The 15,789-nt window shown below is 42.5% G+C and overlaps 1 protein-coding gene across 3 annotated transcripts in view; it reads left to right on the top strand.

The window, feature by feature from the left end:
• Nucleotides 1-15,789, top strand: part of TMEM132B (transmembrane protein 132B) — a 476,296-nt gene that overhangs the window by 450,402 nt on the left and 10,105 nt on the right. For all 3 annotated transcript variants that reach the window (XM_030939991.1, XM_010368427.2, XM_010368428.2), the window contains one exon: nucleotides 10,679-10,884. In XM_030939991.1, the coding sequence (XP_030795851.1) occupies nucleotides 10,679-10,884 (206 nt within the window). The remainder of the gene's footprint in view (nucleotides 1-10,678; nucleotides 10,885-15,789) is intronic.

Below are 15,789 nucleotides of genomic sequence, written 5' to 3'. Positions count from 1 at the left end.
TAGTGTATGGCTTTCCAAGGTGCTCCTACCCCTCTTCAAGCTGTAGTGTGTCTAGCATGTATTCTCATCCCTCCCTCAGGGTAGAGCTGTTTCTTTTCCTTTCCTTTAGATGCAATGAGTTTCCACAGTATCCTGATTGACAGTTTTTATTATACTTCTGCCTGGAGACTAAGACTTTTGTCCCATAGTGAAAATAGAAGAGATGAAACTGCAGAAAGTTAGCACTGACTGCCGTTTCTTTCTGCAGCCAGGATCATGAGGGAAGCTGTCTCGAGATTATCTCACATCTTCTGTCTAAGTGTCTGGTGAGATTCTTAGAACCTTCAAGAGGGTGCAAACTCCCCTGTATTTACAGTCCCCAGGGTCTTTACACTCTCACAATAATCCACATTTGTTCTGTAGAAATGTATCTAAAAGTTTTACGTGAATCCTTATCAGCTTATGTGGCATTCAGCAATGTCTACCCCAGGGAAGCAAATGCTTAATACATATTTCTCCCTGCAGGATCATGTCTTTCTCCAGAATGCAGGTTAGTTTGTTACCCTGCAGCCAAAGTTCTCAAACTTAATAAAAAATATTAATTTGTAGTTTGATAAGGGTGGGAGAAATGCTTTTCAGTGCTCTACATTTCTGAGTTGAAACTGGGGACCTGGCTGTCTTGATTTTGTCTCTGATTTTTATCAGAGAATAATCCAGGCTGCTTTAAATATACAAAAACTAAGAATGAACTCAACATAGAGAGGGGATCAGAGGATACTCAACATAGAGAGGGGATCAGAGATCTGAACTGATTTCTTTAGCTTTGTGAACTCTGAATATCTGAGACAAATCCCAGTCAATTTAGAAAGTTTATTTTGCCAAGGTTAAGGACACATGCCCATGACACACACTCAGGAGGTCCTGATGACATGTGCCCAAGGTGGTAGGACACAGCTTGGTTTTATACATTTTAGGGAGACGTGAGACATCAATCAATATATGTAAGATGAACATTGGTTTGGTTCGGAAAGGCAGGACACCTGGAAGCAAAGTCGGGAGACAACTTGAAGTGGGTAGGGGACTTCCAGGTCATAGGTATATAAGAGAAAAATTGTTGCCTTCTTTTGAGTTTCTTTTTTTTTTTTTTGCTTAGTGGTGCCATATCTGCTTATTTTATTTTATTTTATTTTATTTTATTTTAATTTTTTATTATACTTTAAGTTCTAGGGTACATGTGCATAACGTGCAGGTTTGTTACATATGTATACTTATGCCATGTTGGTGTGCTGCACCCATCAACTCGTCAGCACCCATCAATTCATCATTTATATCATGTATAACTCCTCAATGCAATCCCTCCCTCCTCCCCCCTCCCCCCTCCCCATGATAGGCCCCAGTGCGTGATGTTCCCCTTCCCGAGTCCAAGTGATCTCATTGTTCAGTTCCCACCTATGAGTGAGAACATGCGGTGTTTGGTTTTCTGTTCTTGTGATAGTTTGCTAAGAATGATGGTTTCCAGCTGCATCCATGTCCCTACAAAGGACGCAAACTCATCCTTTTTTATGGCTGCATAGTATTCCATGGTGTATATGTGCCACATTTTCTTAATCCAGTCTGTCACTGATGGACATTTGGGTTGATTCCAAGTCTTTGCTATTGTGAATAGTGCCGCAATAAACATACGTGTACATGTGTCTTTGTAGTAGAATAATTTATAATCCTTTGGGTATATACCCAGTAGTGGGATGGCTGGGTCATATGGTACATCTAGTTCTAGATCCTTGAGGAATTGCCATATACTGTTTTCCATAATGGTTGAACTAGTTTACAATCCCACCAACAGTGTAAAAGTGTTCCTATTTCTCCACATCCTCTCCAACACCTGTTGTTTCCTGACTTCTTAATGATTACCATTCTAACTGGTGTGAGATGGTATCTCATTGTGGTGTTGATTTGCATTTCTCTGATGGCGAGTGATGATGAGCATTTTTTCATGTGTCTGTTGGCTGTATGAATATCTTCTTTTGAGAAATGTCTGTTCATATCCTTTCCCCACTTTTTGATGGGGTTGTTTGTTTTTTTCTCGTATATTTGTTTGAGTTCTTTGTAGATTCTGGATATTAGCCCTTTGTCAGATGAGTAGGTTGCAAAAATTTTCTCCCATTCTGTAGGTTGCCTGTTCACTCTGATGGTAGTTTCTTTTGCTGTGCAAAAGCTCTTTAGTTTAATTAGATCCCATTTGTCAATTTTGGCTTTTGCTGTAGCCTTTCTGAAGGAGGCAATCAGATACGCATTTATGTCAGTGAGCAGAGGGATGACTTTGAATAGAATGGGAGGCAGGTTTGCCCTACGTGGCTCCCAGCTTGACCTTTCCCTTTAGCTTAGTGATTTTGGGGTCCCTAGGATTCTTTTCCTTTCACAGCTTGAACTCTGAACCTCTCTCCTGACCTCTAAACTCATGTATCCAACTTCTTAACATTTTCATTCAGATTTCTAATGAGCATTTTGAATTCAACATTTTCAAAACTGAAGTCTGGGTTCTTTCTCTCTTCCCTAAATACACATCTTGTGCTGCCTTCTTCTATCACAGGGTTAGGAACTGCATTCTTTTGGTTGGCCAAAAACTCAGAAACCCTATGTGACTTTTCCCTCTCACTCGCATTCAAAATCCATTTCAATATCAAATCCCATCTCATCACCTCTGTCACTACCACTGTGATTGAAGCCACCTTCACATTTCTGTTGGATGGGTTGAGTAAGCCCCTGAATGGTCTCCCTACCTGCCAGAGGTATCCTGTTAATTTTGTTAGCTCAAGCCACAGTCTTGCTCCAAACATGACAGAACATCTCGTTACCTTTACAGGAGTAAAATCCAAACCCTTGCCTTCTTCTCTGATCTCATTTCCCTGATCTTTGCTCATTTGCTTTCAACTATTTTCCCCTTTTTATTGGCCCTTAAATATGGCAGGAATATTCCTGTCTCAGGGCCTTCATACTTCTTGTTTCCTCTGGTTTGAGTGATCTTCTGCATGTCCCCATGACTCAGTTCCTCACTTCAGTTAGGTCTCTACTCAAATGTTACTTCTCCAAAGGGCCCTTTCTTTCCTCTTCTGATTAAAATAACATACTCTATCATCACTGTCCATTCTCTTCCATGCTTTATTTTTTCTTTCAAGCCTGTTTCACTGCCTGGTATTATATTATATATCTACATGGTTGTTTAATCTGTCTGTCTCCCCTAATTAGACTATTAGACTATCAATTTCATAAGAACAGGAACTCTGTTCCTCACTGCTCTACTCTCAGCACCGAGGACAATTCTTCAGTCTTAGTCAACAGTAAATAAATATTGGTTGAATGAATGGATGTTCATTCCTGTTTTATAGATGCAGGATCTCAGGCAAAGAAAGGTTACATTGTAACAAAATACACTGAAACTCTGAGCTTGGTTTCTAACCCTTCCAAACAAAACAACTGTCAGAGCTGGAAAGTTTAGGTTCCTTAAGGTTCACAGATGCAGAATCTGAGCCTCAGAGATTGGGGAGCAACTTGCTCAGAAGTGTTGAAGGGAGGGTTGAGGTGAGGGCCCAGGTCTCTGGGCCCCAGTCTGTGGCATTGAACTTCCCTCTACGCTTCCCCTGGACATGGGGGTTTACTCGAAGGAATGTGAAAATTACTAATTAAATATTATTTTGTGGTACATTCTGCTTCTGTCACGCAGGAATTAGTCCTGAGAACAGACAGTCCTTCCATAGATTACAACCATGAACTCAGGATAAAATTAAAAAATAAAAATCTCTGAAGAGTGAACAAAAGCAAGAGTATTTTGGAGGGGAGTCAAACTTGGAGAAAATGACCAGAACAGCGAATTTTCCTGATTTGGTGGCCTTTGTCCTGAGGACACCTGCATTTGCAGCAATGAAGTGGGCAAATTAAACTGCTGGAGAGGCTGGGCGCGGCGGCTCACGCCTGTCATCCCAGCACTGTGGGAGGCTGAGGTGGCTGGATCACAAGGTCAGGAGTTTGAGACCAGCCTGACCAACGTGGCGAAGCCCCGTCTCTACTAAACATGGCGAAGCCCCGTCTCTACTAAAAATAGAAAAATTAGCCGGGCGTGGTGGCACGCACCTGTAATCCCAGCTACTCAGGAGGCTGAGGCAGGAGAATCGCTTGAATCTGGGAGGTGGAGGTTGCAGTGAGCCGAGATGGTGCCACGGCACGCCAGCCTGAGTGACGGAGCAAGATTCTGTCTCAAAATAAAACAACAACGAAAACAGCAACAGCAACAACAACAACAAAAAACTGCTGTAGAAACTCCTCCATCATTGTGGCTGAAAGCAACCAGGGAAAAGAGCCCAGGGTAACACTGACACAAGTAATAATAAGGATGACTCTCAGAATCATCATACTTGTGAAAAAAACCAGACATAAAAAGTGCATATTGTGATTCCATTTTTATAAAATTCTAGAAAATGGAAACCAATCTGTGGTGGTGAAAAGCACATCAGTGGTTGCCTGGGGCCAGGAGAAGAAGGCGCCATGGACGGAAAAGATGCATTAGGATCTGTTTTTGGGGTGACAGAATGTTCTGTGTGGTGTTTTCATGGGTGGACACTGCCAAACTCATTGAACTTTATCATTTAAATGGATATACTGTATTCCACATAAATTACAACTCAATCTGGTTGATAAAAAGTACTGATGTGTGTATTTAGGTCTTGCCTTTCCCAATCAGCCTGTGGTCCTCTGGAGGAAGGGCCATGTCTTCCTTGCCTGGGTTGCACTGAAGCTGTAACACAGTGCTGAGGAGGCCTTGGGCACAGAGAGACTCAGTGGGAAATGATGCTCTGCCTTTCACTAGCTGTGATCCCTTAACTAGCAGCCTCTCCTTGGCCTCAGTCTACCCTCCATAATATAGGGACAAAAATGTCATGTACAGAATATTTGGAGAGGTGAATGGGTATAATTCTACATAAAATTTTGAAAACAATGCAGGGTTCGTAGTAAGAACTTAATACATGATAGATATTATTATTCCTTTGGCATTTATTATTAATTAAAAACTCAAGGTAAAATAAATATTTTTGAGTACATACTGCGCCTCAGACATGGTACACTTCATTATACTCAGTAATACATACAAAGTGTTTGATTCAGATGATAAGTGAATATCAAAGGGTTTTCGCTACATAGTTTGGTTCTTTTCCCTATTTTAGTATAGAATTTCAGCATTGTTTGTAAGTTTGTGAGAAACATACTACCTGATTCTGTAGCATTTTTTTTCTTCTAACATAGTGGCTCATGTCTCGGGTTGGGAGAGGGGTCATGAGGGAAGCCCAATGCACAGTCAGCCTCCCATCCGTGCAGGCAGATGGATCAACAGTGTGGCAAATACAGAGGGTAGCTGATGCACAGATTAAATTCTTGCTTCTTTTAAAAATAGAACATGAAGTAAATGTTGTGTCTTACAAGATACCCAAAGGAAACATATTCACATCTGGAGAGCCCCTCTTAGCCTCTTTTATTATAAAGCAATGTAGTTGCAAAAGTGTAATTTGACAGTAAAAATATTAACCTCTAAAGGCAACTTTCCCAGGATGACATTTACAAGCCATCTCACACATGCTCACAGATTAACATGACACAAATCATCTGTTTTCAATCTCCATATTCCTGTCCTCAGCTCTTCTTAAATTAGGATTGACAGCATTTGGTTTTCGATGTTCCTCTTGGGGCTTAGAGAGCCCTGAAGGTATCATTTAGATGAGTGATGGGAATCTGACTCAGATCTTTATTTTGCTATGTCTTCCTGTCATCTCCCCACATCCCTCCTTCCCCTGCCAATAAAACACACATGTATCTCATACACAGAGATCTTAATTCTCAGTTAAAAGGCCAAATTGACCACTGGGAATCCAAGGCCTCACATTTATCAGCTTTGTTCCTTCTGGTCTTCTCTCATAACATATGAAATCACTTGCATTTTTCTTAATGCCATTACCATGATAACTTTGTGTAAGTCACCTTCTTTGCCTTCTTACAGATACACTCACTACTGGTGGTGGTGTACAGAAATGAATGGGTCTCAGAGGAAACAGCTGTGACATATTCATTCACACACTCAGCATCTATTTATTGAATAACTTCTTTGTGCCCAGCACTGTGCTATTAGCAGAGACAGCAGGAAAAAGGAGAAAGGTTCATGGTATGAAGGAGATTACCATCAGGTGGGGAAGATACATAAGAAACAACCAGGAGCATTAGGAGAGTGGTAATTATTGTGAAGGAGTACATTATATAACAGAGCAATCTGGTGCGGTTAATACAGTGTAAGTGACATGATGTCAGCAATATGAAGAGTCTAAGGAATGGAGCATGTTGTACATTTAGTGTACACAGTAGCACACACAGCAAATTAGATACAGGAAAATAGTGACCAGAGGCGGGTGCCAAGTTTAAATTAGGAGTGACTCAGGGAATGCATTCTGAGGGGTGGCATTTGAGATGCAGTCCTATGTCATTTATAATCCTTTTGGTGGCAAGTAACAAAACCGCACAGACCAATTTGGCTTTAGCCACAAGAACAACAATCACCTGATAAAACGCCTCAACGTCAGGGGGTCCAGGTGGGCTGCTCCAGCGGCTCCTCTAGGTCATCAAGGGCCCAGGTTCCTTAGCTCCCAGGGTCAGCCTGGCTCACGGCGGCTCCCTCAGGGCTCTGGGATCCCTGCAGCAGTTCCTGTCATCAGTTCCCACGCGACAACATCCGGTGGGAGGAGGAGGCGCCTCTCTCGGTGAGTCTCTTTGATCAAGGAGATGTTTCCCAGAAGCCCTAGTAGCCTTCTCACAGCTCATTGGCCAGAGTAATAGCACGTGCTTTCCCCTAAACCAATCACTGGCAAAGAGGATGGAGGTTTAATGATGGAGTTAGGGAGGCCTGTGGTGAATGGAGGGCAGTGGATTTCCTGAAGAAAACCTTTTTAGTATTAGAAAAGAGGAAAATGTATGTGTGTCGGGCAGAGGTGCTGGTGCATAGTTGACTGGGCAGTAGAAAACCAGTTATGAAGGACATCAGATCACATTCCTGGGAAGACCATGGCATGGCCTTGGGACGGGGCTAAGCCTAGGAGAGCTCAGGGGAGCAGTGAGGACCCATGAAGAAGGACCTGTGCTGGGTAGGGAGGGCGTGCAAGGTGAGGCCAGAGAAGGAAGCAGGTCCAGGGCATTGGGGCCTGGTAGGCCCCTGTAAGGCATTTGGATTGTATCTGGGGTAGCACAAGAAGTCCCTGGAGAGGACAGAGGTAATCAAGCAGAGGAGACAGCCCTGGGCCAGCAGTCAGCAGTCAGTGTTGATACATGCAAAATGCTATGCAAGAGGCAGTACCTTTCTTTACGCTGGATTCAGTACAGGTAAAATGAGTCTCATGACACCCACCTTGTGGCGTCACCGTGGGACTTACTGCATTGAAAGGAGAGTGTTGCGACGATGAGGTCCTGTACAAGTATGAGCTGTCTTGTTCTCATTATTTGAGATAGTTATAAAATCCCTGTGAACACTGAATTAGTGAGTACTGGACCTTTGCTTGTAGGAGAAATAAGACACACACACACACACTTCTAATAGTCTATAATCTTCTATTACAAAAGAAATATTGAAGTTTGGAAGTGTTAGTTGACTTATCTGAGGCTGCCTCACTGACAGGTGCCAGAGCAGGCATTCAGATTCTGTCCTACTGGATCCAGCGCCCAAGCTGAAGCCTCCCACACTGCGCTCCACTGCCCCCTGTATTGTCCGTGCTCTGGTCTTTGCATGAGAGCTGAGACAAGACAGCAGAGCGAGTACTTGCTTGACCTCAACTGGGGATGCGTGCATGGCAGGTGGTTCAAAATTTTCCCCTCTCTGTGCAATTCCACAAATGACCAAAAAGGCACTGCAAGTACTGACTCTGGGGTTACAAATAACTTTTAGGGAGTAGATAAGTTTGCAAATATGGAATCCACAAATACTGACGGTCATCTGTAATTGGTGACCATGAAGTGAGAAACTCTGGTTTCTGTATATCCTTTGTACATTGTTAGATACCTCAAGTCTTAGTACTCAATATGATTAGCCTTATTTGTGCTGTTTTAATTGAATTACTTAAAATGGAGGACATACACTTTTTTAAGGGTATGCGTATCGCAGGAGGAAAATCTCAAAAGATAGTCAACATAAAGAACTGCTAAGCCCTCTTACTTTGTTATGTTTTTAATTAATTTATTTTTTCTATATGGGCTCTACATCACTTCCTAAAAGATGGGGCAGGTTTAAGTCTGTAGTGCTCTGAAAGGATGCAGACAGTTACATTATTTATTCCTTATTAACATAGAAAGGGCTTCACAGTTTCCAAAACTGGTGTGTGCTCTCCAGTGGGATGTGATTCAGAGTGATTTGAAGTGTGATTGGGGGTGGTTGGGTAGCAGTAAACAAGGGAGAACCATAATTTTACACAAATGCAGGAGGGTTGAGGTCTGCGGTATGGAACGTTGGACTGAGAAAATTCTAGCAATAAGTGATAACCACCTGAGCTAGGGAGAAGTGAGAGCAGAACTCCCCAGTGTATCCACTGCAGGTTTCTAAATCACAGGGGACCTCAATCTCTTTTTTTCTGAGCAGGGTTGGGGGGACTTCATTCTCTTGAGGTAGTCTGCATGGCACAGGCAGAACAGGCAGTGAATTCAGGGGAAATTAGAGGTCTTACTGAGCCTTCACCTTCTCCTAGTGCAGTGCTTCCTTGGGAAGGCAGATATTTCTCTATAATGGGGCTTCCACATCTTGAGTACCTGAATGGATGGCAGTCAGGCTCAGCATTGTGTCAACATCTATTAAAAATAAGGACATGATCCTCCATTCCGTTTTCTGCCCTAAATGGAAATCTTGTTCTGATTATTTACAGTCCTGGGCACAACGAAGCAGATTTAACAGCCTCAAACGTGCTCTAAAATACAGCTCATTTGCTTGCTTCATTGTTGTTGTTCTCTCTCTTTTTATAAAATAAAGCAAAAAGAGGGATAGAAGTAGATTCTTTTCTTAATTTGAAAAGTTAAAGAAATGCCATATTCAGCTCCCCCTGGAATTTTGGGCATGAGAGACACATTAGCTATCAGGCCTAATGGTAGCTCTATCTACTGCTATCTTAGGCCTGGAGGGAAAAAGATTTTAGACTGCTAAGTTCTGACAGGATAGCAAAGGAGCTCCAAAAATGAACTTAGCCAGACTCCAGTAACTCTCCAGCAATCCTTGTTCATTGCTTTGTGGACTAGGATTATCAAGTCAAAGTCTCAATGATTTCAGCAGATGTCCCAATGAGTAGCCTACATTAATTATATCTAAGGATTCCTAAAGACGTCATTGGTGTTGAGAAGTGGAAGTGACAAGGATCCATCCCTGTGACTGGGGATGCAGGGTGAGTCTGAAGTGTCCCATTAGCTATTTTCTCCTTGGTTTCCACGGCGAGCTGCAGTGTAGAGCTATTGGGTGGTAAAAGGCTGATTTCTTCATTTCCAAGGAAGCACATTCATATTGGTACCATTTTTTGGGAGGGAGGGAAGGTGGTAATTTATCTCAAACAACTTGGAAGTTCACTCTTTAAGTTTGGAAGTGGGCACTTCTGACATTGTTCTTGAGCCATTCACTTGACCATGTCAAATCGGCAGTTGGATGTGTGTATCTGGGGCTCAGAAGGGAGGCCTGAGTTGTAGTTACAGATTCAAGTGAGGAAGAGAAGCAACAAGAGTAAGTCCTAGTTTCTGGCTTGCAAAAGTGGGGCTGTGGTGGCTCCACTGGTTGAGGTGGGGGCCCTGCCAGCAGCCCAGGCTTGACACTGCCCCTCAGCAGTATGAATGCAAAGGTTGCACACTACTTTTTATTTTCTGTCCTCTGCTCATGAAATGATTTGTGATCCCTCTTTCTTCTCTCCACCTAGATACATAAATACATTTTCCTGATTGTCCAGGAGAGAAAGTCAGCAACAATTTATTTGCTTATCCTGAAAATGTGAAGTAAAATGGGTACTTAAATGGTCTAATGCTCAACCTACTGAAGCATGCACATTAGAGAGGCCACCCCCAAGGCTGAGTCAAAAGACCATGGTGAAATGCCACATTCAGTCTGCAAAATTATAGCTGAATGGGGCAAAAATAATTATATCCATGTTTCTAATGCATTTCACAACTGTTTTGCCACCAGGATTTTAATCTAGTGCAAAGCTCTCCTGATTTTTCAGAGATCCTCAGTATGACTTGAATAATGTGCTTTTTCAGTAACATAAAAACCTTTTATGCATCTTCAGATATGGTGCAGGAGTGAACTATGAGGCACCTGGGGTTTGATTAGTGATCGTTTGAGTACATAAAAAAGGTAAGATAAACACTGACACATACACACAAAAGGCAACAGAGGTTATATAACTCCATTAAATTATGTTAATGGTTTTACTTGTCAGTATTTTGTAATACAAAATAGTTTTCCTGGAGTCTATTTGTCAGTATTTGTCACTAATTAGTGCCTACAAATTACCTTTTGTACAAGTTCTGTTCATCGGGTTGTTTTGGTGTCTAATAAATCAGAGCTGCTGCAGTTCATGAACTTTCACTGTTGTTGGTATTTGCTTGTGCTTTTCCTCCTGATGCATCTCAAGGTTCTACCTCCTCCCCAAAGGTTTCCAACAATTGTGATTCCATTTTTGTGAATGGGAAGGAAATGAAGAGCAAAGTGGACACAATTGTGAACTTCACCCACCAGCATTTCACCTCCCAGTTCGAGGTCACTGTCTGGGCGCCCAGACTCCCCCTGCAGATTGAGATCTCAGACACTGAGCTGAGCCAGATCAAGGGCTGGAGGATCCCGGTTGCTGCCAACAGAAGGTGAGGAATCAAAGAGAAGACTTTGGATCTGATTGTCCTGGGGCCCAAATCTTTGTGGGAGGCAAATTGGCCCTCAGGGACTCAAGCCCTTGGGAAGCAACATCCACGGTGGGAAGTGTGGTCTGGGTTTTGGGTTCAGATGGATCTGACTTGAGTACTTACTAGCAATTTGACATGAGGAAATCTTAATGAAGATAATTGTAATAATAATAGTAACAACCTCATAGAGTAGTTGCTAGGATTCAGTAAAATGAATGCAATACGTAACAAGCACCTATCACAAGATGTGGCATTTAGGACATAGCTATTTTCCATTCCCCACTCACTTCTCTGTTGTTCATTCCTATGTTATTCACTCTCGGTTCCCCTGCTTGTCAATGTCAGCCTTCCTCCATGGAGCACAGTACAGTGGTTAAGACTGTGGGCTGTGGGATAAGGCTGCCTGAGTTGTTCCCCTCTCTCCCCGCACCGGGTAAGACTCTTCATTTTGCTGCCTGAATTTTAACCCCAGCTTTACAACTTGTACCTGTGTGATGTTGGACGTGTGATTTAACCTATCTCTTTCTCAGTTTCCTCATCTATCAACTAGGGATGATAACATTACTGACGGGTTGTCCCAAGAACTCAGGGATACATACTATAGTAGACAGTTCTAAAGACGACTCTCGCCTGTAATCCCAGCACTTGGGGAGGCCGAGGCGGGCAGATCATGAGGTCAGGAGATCAAGACCATCCTGGCTAACATGGTGAAACCCCATCTCTACTAAAAATACAAAACAATTAGCCGGGCGTGGTTGTGGGTGTCTATAGTCCCAGCTACTTGGGAGACTGCGGCAGGAGAATGGCGTGAACCCGGGAGGCGGAGCTTGCAGTGAGTCGAGATCACGCCACTGCACTCCAGCCTGGGCGACAGAGCAAGACTCTGTATCACAAAAACAAAACAAAACAAAACAAAACAGATCACTCTCCCTTCCCATGATCCCCATCTCCTTCTTCTTCAAACACTAATCTTGTAGTGCTGGGAGGGGATTTTACAGATGTAACTACAATCCCAAATCAATGGACCTTAAAATACAGAGATTAGCCAGGTGGTGGGACCCACCAGAGAAGCCTCTGAAAGCAGAGTTCCTGCCAACTGGTAGCAGAAGGGGAAGTTGGGAAGATTTGAGGATGAGAACAACGTGATGATGTACTGCTGGCTTTGAAGGTGGGTTGAGCCACTTGCTGACGAATGTGGATTCAGCCACTTACCAAGGAATGTGGTAATCTTTGGTAGCTGAGAGCAGCCTCCAAATGACAACCAGCCAGGAAATGGGGCCTCGGTTCTATAACCTTAGGAACAGAATTCTGCCAACAACCTGGCTGATCTTAGAAGTGGATTCTTCCCTAGCACTTCCAGATAAGAGACCAGCCCAGTTGACGCCTTAATATTGAGCTTGTGAATCTCTGTGTAGAGAATTCAGTTGAGCCTGCCTGGATTACTGGCTTGCAGAACTGTGAGTGTGTTGGTGTGGGCATTGTTTTAAACCATGAAGTTTGTGGTCATTTGTTATGCAGCAATAGAAAACTAATATAGAGCCTGTTGCCCAGTGGTGGCTTGTAGCCATAAGTCATACCTCAAATGTGAGTGTGCCTTTAGAATCAGGCAGTGAGTGGAGGCTGGAAGGTTTTGAGGAGCATAATGGAAAAAGCATCAATTGCCTTGAACAGATTGTTAGTAGAAACATGGGTGTTAAAGACGTTGTACGTGATGAATGAGGATCATTGTAGAGAAATCCCAAATCACCTTATAGAAAGCTGAGATCATTGTGCACAAATGGGAAGTAGAAATCTGAACTTCAAAAACGCTGCCAGTGAGGGTTCAGGGGGAGTTGAGGAGCATGGATTCTGGTTAGGAGGTGACAGAGTGCTTCGCAAGATTGTGCCCTGCAGGTGTGTGGAAAGCAAGTGAGGTCAGATAGTTAGCTGAGGAGAAGACCAGGCAAATACTAAATGTGCACTTAGATTCATCTTGCTGCTAATAGCAGAATGCAAGAGGAGAGAGAAAATTTTGGAAGGGCTACGAGACAAAAAGAAACAGGGACCCGATGATGTTGAAATTTTCAGTCTTTCCAGACAGCAAATGATGAAGAAAATTTTAAGAGATTCACTGTCAGGAAAGTGTGCTTGAAACAAAAGGCCAAGGGTGGATCTTGAAAACCCTTTGCTGAAACTTGAAGGGCCGCTGGGGGAAGTGATACTGCCCTGCCTGCCGGACGTCTTCCAGCCTCCACCCAGCCCAGGGAGGTGCCCTCGTCTCCATTGGCAAACCCAGAGGGGTTCAAGTGGGATTCCTGCTTCACTGTGGGAAACCACAGGACCAGGGGAACAAAACAGACCAGAATAGCACCTGAGGGCTCTCAAGCCAAATTTTCATTAGAACCTAAGTGCACAAAAGTAGACTAGGACATACGCGCTAAAACAAAGCAAATTTAACTACAATAGATTTCAGTTGAACCCAGAGTTTCCTGTCATAATGTACAAAATGTCCAGAATATAACTGAAAAAAATCACTCATCATACCAAGAATTAGGTAAACCACAACTTGAATGAGAAAAGATAGTCAACTGATGGCAATGCCCAGATAAACCAGATGTTAGAATATCTGACAAGGATTTTAAAGCAGCCATACCATAGGAGAAACAAAAACTTTCAGTAAGAAATTACAAATAGCCTTGGAACCAATTAAGAAGGAAAATATCTCAGCGAGGAAACATAGCTTATGAAAAAGAACCAGATGTAAATTATAGAAAAATATAGGAACGAGGGTGAACAAAAGCCCTCAATAGGGCTCAGTACAGTGAGATGACAGAGGATAAAATCGATGGACTTGAGAACAGACAATACAATTTACTTAATCTACATAACAGAGAAAATAGACTTGTGGGAAAAAAGGAATGGAGCATCAGGGGCTTGTGGGACTATAAGAAAATATCTAGGATTCCCATAATTAGAATCCGAGAAGAAAAGGAGAAAAGGTGTCGGGCTCAAACAGTATTTGCAGGAATAATGGCTGAAAACCTCTCCGATTTGTCAAGAGACATAAACGCATAGTTTCAAAAAGCTTGAGAAGGCCGGGCGCGGTGGCTCAAGCCTGTAATCCCAGCACTTTGGGAGGCCGAGATGGGCGGATCACGAGGTCAGGAGATCGAGACCATCCTGGCTAACACGGTGAAACCCCGTCTCTACTAAAAATACAAAAACTAGCCGGGCGAGGTGGCGGGCGCCTGTAGTCCCAGCTACTCGGGAGGCTGAGGCAGGAGAATGGCGTAAACCCAGGAGGCAGAACTTGCAGTGAGCTGAGATCCGGCCACTGCACTCCAGCCTGGGCGACAGAGCGAGACTCTGCCTCAAAAAAAAAAAAAAAAAAAAAAAAAAAAGCTTGAGAAACCACCAACATGAGAAACCCGAAGAGATCCACGTGAAGACACGTCGTAATTAAACTTCTGAAAATGAAAGACAAAGAAAATCTTAAAAACATCCAGAGACAGGTTATACCAATTTGAATGGCAATGAATTTTTCGCCTGAAACCACAGAGGCCAGAAGGACTTGGCACATTTTTCAGGCGCTAAAAGAAAGGAACTGTCAGCCTCAAATTCTTTACCTGGCAAAAGTATCCTTTAGGAATGAAAGGAGAATAAAGACATTTTTAAATGAACAAAAACTTCGAGAGTTTGTTTTCAGGAGACCTACCTTTAAAGCATGGCTAATGGAACTTCATTAGACAGGAAACTTCAGTAGACAAAAAAAATTATAATGGAAAAGGATTTGGAACTTCAGAAAGGAAAGAAGAATGATAGAATGAGTAAAAACACTGTTACATAGGATAGACTTTCCTTGCATCAATTTTTTACATCATGTTTGGTATTCAAAGGGGAAAGTATGACCTTATCTGATGTGGTACTTAGGATAGATAGAAAAACATACTTAAAACAATTACATATTTTTTTTTCTTTTTTTTTTTTTTTTGAGACGGGGTCTTGCTTTGTCGCCCAGGCTGGAGTGCAGTGGCCAGATCTCAGCTCACTGCAAGCTCCACCTCCCGGGTTTACGCCATTCTCCTGCCTCAGCCTCCCAAGTAGCTGGGACTACAGGCGCCCGCCACCTCGCCCGGCTAGTGTTTTTTTTTTTTTTGTATTTTTTAGTAGAGACGGGGTTTCACCGTGTTAGCCAGGATGGTCTCGATCTCCTGACCTTGTGATCCGCCCGTCTCGGCCTCCCAAAGTGCTGGGATTACAGGGTTGAGCCACCGCGCCCAGCCAAAAACAATTATATTCTTAAAAGTGGTCAGGGTAATGGGACTTACCGGGAACTAAGGTATCTACACTCAAAGTAGCAAAGCTTTGGTATCATTAGACTGTAATTAAGTTATGCTTGTATGTTAATAAGCTGCGTGTATACCATTGCCAATTTCCTGGTTTTGAAATTTTCTTATAGTTAGGAAGATGCTAACTTCAAGGAACTGAGTAAAGAGTGTATAAGATCTCCTGGTTTTTTTTTTTTTGTTGTTGTTGTTGTTTGTTTTTTAGCTTTTAATTTGTAATAATTTTGAAATTAAAAGTTTAAATAAATGAATAGGATACAATCTGCCCTAAAATAACAGGATTGTTTTGTTTCATTACTACAAGATTTCTAAAATCTCATCTATTCATTGACCATTATTATGATACTGCCACGTTTTAATGAAACACATGTCTAGTGCTGTTCTGCTTTTTTTACCCATTAATCTAAAGGGAACTTCCCATTGCTAGCACAAATGGTCAACTAGTGTCATTTATCATAAAATAATTTAATCTAAAATGATTACAAAGAAAACTAAACAATGTTGTTAAATTCTGAGTAGACACCATTGCCTGCCTATGTGA

The sequence above is a fragment of the Rhinopithecus roxellana genome, chromosome 10 (genome assembly GCF_007565055.1).
Source record: "Rhinopithecus roxellana isolate Shanxi Qingling chromosome 10, ASM756505v1, whole genome shotgun sequence".
NCBI lineage: Eukaryota > Metazoa > Chordata > Mammalia > Primates > Cercopithecidae > Rhinopithecus > Rhinopithecus roxellana.
This window is presented reverse-complemented; position numbering and strand designations above follow the sequence as displayed.